The sequence below is a fragment of the Solanum tuberosum genome, unplaced genomic scaffold (genome assembly GCF_000226075.1).
Source record: "Solanum tuberosum cultivar DM 1-3 516 R44 unplaced genomic scaffold, SolTub_3.0 scf00154, whole genome shotgun sequence".
Taxonomy (NCBI): domain Eukaryota; kingdom Viridiplantae; phylum Streptophyta; class Magnoliopsida; order Solanales; family Solanaceae; genus Solanum; species Solanum tuberosum.
Genome location: NW_006239079.1, coordinates 156,073 through 164,099, shown reverse-complemented (window position 1 = coordinate 164,099; position 8,027 = coordinate 156,073). Strand labels below are relative to the sequence as shown.

At 36.9% G+C, this 8,027-nt stretch overlaps 2 protein-coding genes and 1 non-coding gene across 3 annotated transcripts; 2 read left to right on the top strand and 1 right to left on the bottom strand.

Annotated features, from left to right (window-relative positions):
* Positions 1-72, bottom strand: TRNAC-GCA (transfer RNA cysteine (anticodon GCA)). Its single transcript has one exon. It is a non-coding gene; the product is annotated as a tRNA-Cys (tRNA).
* Positions 73-5,961: 5,889 nt separating this feature from the next.
* LOC107061641 (extensin-like) lies at positions 5,962-6,516 on the top strand. The gene has a single exon (XM_015311263.1). The coding sequence runs from the start codon at positions 5,962-5,964 to the stop codon at positions 6,514-6,516; it is 555 nt and encodes a 184-aa protein (XP_015166749.1).
* A 286-nt stretch (positions 6,517-6,802) lies between these two features.
* On the top strand, positions 6,803-7,309 carry LOC107061640 (extensin-like). Its single transcript, XM_015311262.1, has one exon. The coding sequence runs from the start codon at positions 6,803-6,805 to the stop codon at positions 7,307-7,309; it is 507 nt and encodes a 168-aa protein (XP_015166748.1).
* The last annotated feature ends 718 nt before the right edge of the window (positions 7,310-8,027 follow it).

Here is an 8,027-nt window from a genome sequence, read left to right as displayed (position 1 = left end):
AGGGCCCAACCGGGTTCGAACCGGTGACCTCTTGATCTGCAGTCAAATGCTCTACCACTGAGCTATGGACCCATTGTTGTGATTTAATAGCGAGTTAAATTTATATAGAAATGTCTATTAAGTCAGTGTTATGATTTGGGCGCATGACACCAAACTTACTGTTTATCTTTTGAAGTATTTATCAGGAGTCAGGACTCTTATATTTATCCAATATATATGGTTATTTTGGTGTCATTATTACTCTTTTGTTGATCTTTATAATCAATTTTTAATAAATTAATGATATTTAGTAGTTTTAAAAAAAATTCATATATAGAAATAAGAAAACTGAAAGTAACTCATCAGATAGGAAGTCGTATTATTGCTTATGTACGATTGAAGAACGTAACGAGAGTCAATAACACTTAATATTTCTTTTTAAAATACATAGTAAAATTTTATATATTTACTTGTCACTGATCTTCATGTTTTTTTATCCTATATCTAAACAATTATTATATTTTATTATTTCGTTCTTTGAAAGTATTCTATTTTTATTCATGAATGAGTGTTTTAATTATATTTATTACTAATGGCTAGTTTATTGATTTTTTTTCTTTTAAGGAGATAAATTGCTTGTATTATAGTCATATATTTAAGAAACTGTGATTCTTTGTTTGAGAGTTCAGAATACGTTAGTGTTAATTTGCATCTCATAATAACTTGTATATCATCATTGCATTATTTCTACTTGCAAAATGATGCTAGACTTTTGTTTTCTTTAGTTTCTATAATCACGGTTTAATTTTTTTTTAAATGATTAATATAATTTTTTTGGGGATAGAATACTTTAATCATTAGTTTTTAATTAATATTAATAATTTATTATTTAATTTTTATCAAGGTGAAATATTTTATTCACGTGAAATGTCATGTGTCTAGATTTTTCAAATAAAAGAGAGAGTGCACTACATACATGAGGTGTGTTTCTCAAACTAATAAGTAATAAGTGATAGTTTAGGTATGAAACTCACACTCTCAATAATTGAAGTATCAAACTCAAAAAAGAAAAGAAAAATAGTTTCAGTATATTTTTGACACTTATCTCAATAAAAAATAAAAATTCATGACATTTATACCTCGCTCCATATTAAGTAAAATATCCTGCCTCATGTCTCCACCTCTAAAATATTGTTCCCTTCTGTCATGTCATTTTAACTTGCAAACAAATTTATTTCTATTTTGAACAAATTTTTGGTAGCATGTTGGGCGTTTTGTTGACTTGCACAAATAACTAGTTGACCTAGCTAATTATTCATATTCGGGAGGAGTTAGGTTGGGGTTTGTGGGTTCGGATGAATTCAATAGCTTTTTCGTAGACTCAATATTTATATTAGAAAATTAAGTATTAACTTATGAATCCTAAACAAAACTGATTTACAATTCAATGATAAGGACAGAGAAGGAAATTTAGAACCCCCCAAACTCCTAATACTGGCTCCACCCTATTTATATCACATAATTATTCAACGATAACCTTTTCTTGAGTTCATTACTTAAATGGTCCTTCAATTATCTATGCTTATATATAACATTTCAATATGTCACTCAACCAATCAAATATCTATTTACTCTCTAAATTATCAATTTATCATTATTATTTTTACTTTTGAATATTATGATATTTTTTTCTCTTTCTAATCTATGTTATGGATCTAACTATATAAAAAATAATAAATTTTAGGTTTAGCAAACATAAAAATCATATTTGTATGTTATAGCTATAGTTTGCATAATATGTTTGCTATGGAGCATCCGATTTGTATAAATTCCAGGCAGGCATCTCGTTTGTATAAAAGCGCAGCGATTGTATATGTATATCAGCTAGATAATTGTATATATGTAACTACTATGTATATTTATCAATGATTGTGTTTGTATATCTGCATAAAATTTGAATTTGTATACAATTGAATCGAAATAAAACATTTGTATATCAAATCTCTCTCTCTCGCTTTATACAACACAAATTATACAATTACGTATAAAGTGAGAAAGAGAAAAAGGCAAGGGAGAACTGGTAGGGAAAGATCTATATTTGCATAATTATAAGTGTATAGGACGAAAATGTATAAATTTGTATTTGTATATACAGTTTTCTCTCGCTTTATACAAACACAGACACAATTTATACATTTGTGTTTGTATAAAGTGAGAGAGGCGAAGGAGAGTGGCGAACGAGATTTCTGGGGAGAGAGGTGAATTACAAGTGTTTGCTATGAATTAGAATTAAATGAAACTGTGGTTATAACATTTAATTTGAATTAACAATTTGCTATTTTATACAATTTTCCCTATAAAAATATCTATAAAGTAAGAAAGTAAAAATTAAAAGTTCAAACATATCTTACGGGAGACAATAAAATAAGTTAGCACAATTTTCAAGCATATATAATGTATAATATAAAATATACCACTATTTGATTTTTTTATTTTTATGGCATGCATTGAATATATATGTTTTAAAAAGCTTCTATTCCCTTTCATCTTCAATCATGTAAACACGTTTTTGAGTTTTGGTTATATTTATTAAAGTCAATTGGCTACAATTGCATTTAATTGAGCCAAATTCTCAAATTAAATCTAGCACTTTTTATTTTTATTTGCAAATTTGATCATTTGCCTTTCAACTCTTTTAATGGATTCCCTTTGTGCTTAAGCCAAAGTTGGGCCAATTTATAAGGCCAACTTCATTTGCAATTCCTCCAGCACACCCGGCCCAAACCCATCCTTTCAACAATACCCAGCATACATACATACATTGGTATACAACGGATACCAGTACACCCACGCTCTCCTCTTTCCCTTATTCTTTCCGTACGCAAATCCTACAAGAACATTCTTGAATTTGAAATTCGAATTTGGTACTATTGCTAGCCGTTTGAACCAAGAATTTGAATGCATTCTAGACCTCATCCGATTTCCCCCCCAAAAATCCCCTCTATTTAAACCCCCCTTTTACCTTCAATTTTGGGGGATGATAAAAGATAGAGGTTGGAAAATACAAGAAATTCACCAAGCATAGACAGGCAAAAATCCAAATAGTGTTTATATCACTGAGATTTCTGGGTCCTCTTCGAGTTTCCGTCGTTGGTGGTTGAAATCAGCTCACCCAAGGTCGTCGTTGTTCCAGTGTAAAGGTAATGTTTCCTCCATAATCTTCTCTTCGTCTTCTTCTATTTCTAATACTCTGTTGTTGTGTCATTGTTATTTGTAGATGACTTCAATTTTCTATATATATAAATGTGTGTTTTCTTAATCGATTTTCTTGATTCAATCTTAATGTGGAAGTCGGGTTTTGCCGTTTTGTATTGTCGCTTCTTTGTTTGAATCCGTTATCGATTACTAACTATTCTTCTGGTATGCTTGATGATATGTCGTAGAATCTCTCTTCTTCCGTTTTCATTGTCTGTAAACCCAAGTTTTACATTAAGTTTTGCTACTGTCAATGATGATTTCTTTTCAAAATAAGGATAGCATCTCGAAAGCGAAGGTTGTTTGTGTTTTATCTATTGTTTTGTTGATGTAGTAGTTTGTTTTCAAATCCCCTGTTCGTTCTACTGCTTAGTTTGAATCAAATTTGTGTTTCCATCTGCCTAAATTTTAGTCGAAAGTGCTCACCATTTGTAGTTAAGCTCATAAGGTGTTACTGATTGTAGTTTGCTTCAATTCTTGTTTTACTTTCACAGTCGTTGCCTATTTCTCTTTTCTGATCATCTTGGCCTGCTCATATTTTCAATCTTTCTAAGTCTTTGAAGTTTCGCTTTGTTAAAAGTTTGAGTTAAATAAAATATAATGGGTCAATCTTGTTCTCTTAGGGTCACTAGTCCCTGCGTTGTTTTTTTCTTTAGCATATTTTTCTTTTTTATTTTGGTTAGTAATCCTCTTATCTTGTTGGCCTTATTGTTCAATTCATAAAAGATTAGGAAGTGTTTCAACAGTTATTTAAGTATTATATGTTTACTTTTGTTTTATTTGAAATCTACTAATCTATCCTTTCCTTTCCTTAAATTGGTCTCTTGTTTATTTATTACTATATAATTTCCTAAAGCTCTTACCATTTAAGTTTAAGCTTGTCTAAATAAAAGTGACTTAATGAAGTGTGCTAAATATTGCTTTCCCAAACTTAATTTATTTATGACTTTTGGTGGGCTGTCGATTTTTTTTTTGATTCAGTTATTATGTATGCCTCATGTATTTACTCCTCTGTTTTCTTTTTCTTTTCTTGGATGCATGTGATGCTGAGTCCACTGGACTCCCCCTTTCTTCATTTGCATTGCATTTTTGAGTCTAGGAGGCTCAAATCTTATTCTTGTCGAGTCTGAAATTGATATACAGGGCCGGAGCAGATGTATACTTTAGTGTATACACCATATACAAGCATTGGAGGTGAAAACAGGTTGATATACAGCCCATATACAATCAGTATACACTGATATACAGGTTAAAATATAGATAGTACAGGGCGAAAGCGAAATACAGGTGTTCGGGAGCTGATTTAGGCTGTATACATTTGGCGTACAGTTTGATATATAGGAAAAGAGCCGAAATACAGGCTGTATACATTGGTATACAATCAGCGTATACACTGGCTTCTGGATACGAAAATGGGCTAAAGCCCATCCTTTTGCACAGCAGGTCCAGGCAACAGCAATGGATCAAAATGCCCAAAGAATATCCAGCAGTTGATTTTGATGGGTCAAAGCCCATTATTTTGGCTTATTATTAGACGTAGGACAGGTTGGGTCAAAGCCCAAATCTGACTTTGCTCTCCTCTTTTATTAATATTTGTTTATTGTATTAACTCTTAACTTTTTATCTCATTTGGTTAAATCTAATTAAATTCCCAAAATATAGTTGTTTCTTCCTTTATGTTTAATTGAAATATTTTTATATTTTTCAATATAGGAGCTATTTTCCTTAAAAATCCGTTTTTAGTTTATTTTTTTCCTTTCAAATAAAAATGAGTTTTCTTTATAAGTAAGTATTTTTAAAGTTAGTCAAATTTTAGTCGAGTCATAGCTAAACCACACGTTCGGACACTTTGAGTGTCTAATACGTTCTTGAAGTGTAAATTGAATTCCGAACCCCCCTTATTTTAAAATGATTTTTCTATTTATCTCTTTTGAAAATTATAAGTTTTTTTAATTTCTTAAAAAATTAAATTGCGACTCTATTTTCTTGAGAGGATGCCTAACCCAAGGAGGCCTACTCTTAGAGAACGTTTGAGCTGAGGATGTCTAACTTGAGGAGGCTTGACTTAAAGAACACTGGACCCAAGAACACCTCACCCGTGGACGCCTGACTCAAGAATGAGTTCACCTACAATGAGGACACCTGACTTGAGATTGCTTGATCGGAGAACGCCTGATCGGAAGACGCCTGACCCGAGAAAGCCTGGTCCGAGGACGCCTAACCCGAGAATGCCTGACTCGAGGAGGTCACACCAAGAATGCCTGACCCGAAAATGCCTGACTCGATGAGGTCATAACAAGAATGCCTAACCCGAGGATGCCTGACCTAAGGTTGCCTGACCCAAGAATGCCTAACCTGAGAACGCCTGACCCGATGATGCCTAACTAGAGGTCACACCCTGAGAACGTTTGACCCGAAAAAGTCACACCCTAAGAACCTCTGACCTGAGGATGCCAAACCAGAGATCACACCCGGAGAACACCTGACCCGAAAAGGTCACACCCTAAGAACTCCTGACCTGAGAATGCCTGACTCGAGAACACCTGATCCGAGAACGCCTGACCCGAGAATGCCTGACCCGAGAACGCCTAATCAGAGAATGCCCGACCAGAGAATGCCTGACCTGAGAACACCTACTATGAGAACGCCTGACCAGAGGACACACCCCAAGAACACCTGACCCGAAATGGTCACACCCTAAGAACCCCTGACCCGAGAACGCCTGACATGAGAACGCCTGACATGAGAACGCCTGACCCGAGAACGCCTGACCAGAGAATGCCTGATCCGAGAACGCCTGACCCGAGAATGCTTGAGCCGAGAACGCCTGACCCGAGGATGCCTGACCCGAGAACGCCTGACTTGAGAACACCTGATCCGAGAACGCCTGACCCGAGAATGCCTGACCCGAGAACGCCTAATCAGAGAACGCCTGACCCGAGAATGCCTGACCCGAGAACGCCTAATCAGAGAACGCCTGACCCGAGAATGCCTGACCCGAGAACGCCTAATCAGAGAACGCCTGACCCGAGAATGCCTGACCCGAGAACGCCTAATCAGAGAACGCCTGACCCGAGAATGCCTGACCCGAGAACGCCTAATCAGAGAACGCCTGACCCGAGAATGCCTGACCCGAGAACGCCTAATCAGAGAACGCCTGACCCGAGAATGCCTGACCCGAGAACGCCTAATCAGAGAACGCCTGACCAAACGCCTAACCCGAGGATGCCTAACCAGAGAATGCCTGACCCAAGAATGCCTGACCCGAGAATGCCTGACTGAGAACGCCTAATCAGAGAATGCCCGACCAGAGAATGTCTGACCTGAGAACACCTACTATGAGAACGCCTGACCAGAGGACACACCCCAAGAACACCTACCCCGAAATGGTCACACCCTAAGAACCCCTGGTCTGAGAACGCCTGACCCGAGGATGCCTAACCCGAGAATGCCTGACCTGAGAATGCCTGACCCGAGAGCGCCTGACTCGAGAGCGCCTGACCCGAGAGCGCCTGACCCGAGAGCGCCTGACCCGAGAACGCCTGACCCGAGAACGCCTGACCAGAGGATGCCTGACCCGAGAACGCCTGACTTGAGAACACCTGATCCGAGAACGCCTGACCCGAGAATGCCTGACCCGAGAACGCCTAATCAGAGAACGCCTGACCCGAGAATGCCTGACCCGAGAACGCCTAATCAGAGAACGCCTGACCCGAGAATGCCTGACCCGAGAACGCCTAATCAGAGAACGCCTGACCCGAGAATGCCTGACCCGAGAACGCCTAATCAGAGAACGCCTGACCCGAGAATGCCTGACCCGAGAACGCCTAATCAGAGAACGCCTGACCCGAGAATGCCTGACCCGAGAACGCCTAATCAGAGAACGCCTGACCCGAGAATGCCTGACCCGAGAACGCCTAATCAGAGAACGCCTGACCCGAGAATGCCTGACCCGAGAACGCCTAATCAGAGAACGCCTGACCCGAGAATGCCTGACCCGAGAACGCCTAATCAGAGAACGCCTGACCCGAGAATGCCTGACCCGAGAACGCCTAATCAGAGAACGCCTGAATAACTATTCCAAAAATGAAAAGTTCGACACAATTGTTATTTTTTGTTTGGAAGTAGAAGCAGTTACTAATTCATGATCGGGCATGTATAAGATGAAAAACTTCATTTTCAATTCTACGAGAATTTTTATGAAAGCAGTTTCATTTCTCATCGTGTGAAGTTTTTTTATTCACAGCTTCTAATTACTGATTTTCCTTTTTTTTTCTTGGGGTTTTATTCAATTCTTTTCTGGGATTTTATTTGTTCTATGTTACAATTTAAAAATTATGTCCAAGAAAATTAAAAAGTACAAGATCGTTATATACTCAATCTATATACTATATATTTGGATCATCAATATTTAAACTTTTACTACCGTCTACAAACCGTTTAAATTACGATTTTATTAGTCTAGTTTTTTTCAATTATATATATGTTTGGGTTCTTATGTATGAATTAGATATTACTTCTCTACTTGACTCTATTTGTCAATTGTACCCTCTTACTCGTCACTTTGTCAACTGAATCCTTAAACCTATTAGAACACAATATTTTAAACTCATTTTGACCATTAACCGAATTTATGTGATATTTATGTTGTTGAGCTGTAAACCGACGTGATTGCAACTCATTTAGAAGCGAGAAAATATGATATTTTTACATTAAAAATATTATTTTTTACAAAAATCAATTTAAAAGAATTAAAAAACCTATTTCTTCTTCAATCATCTCCTCCTCCCCCC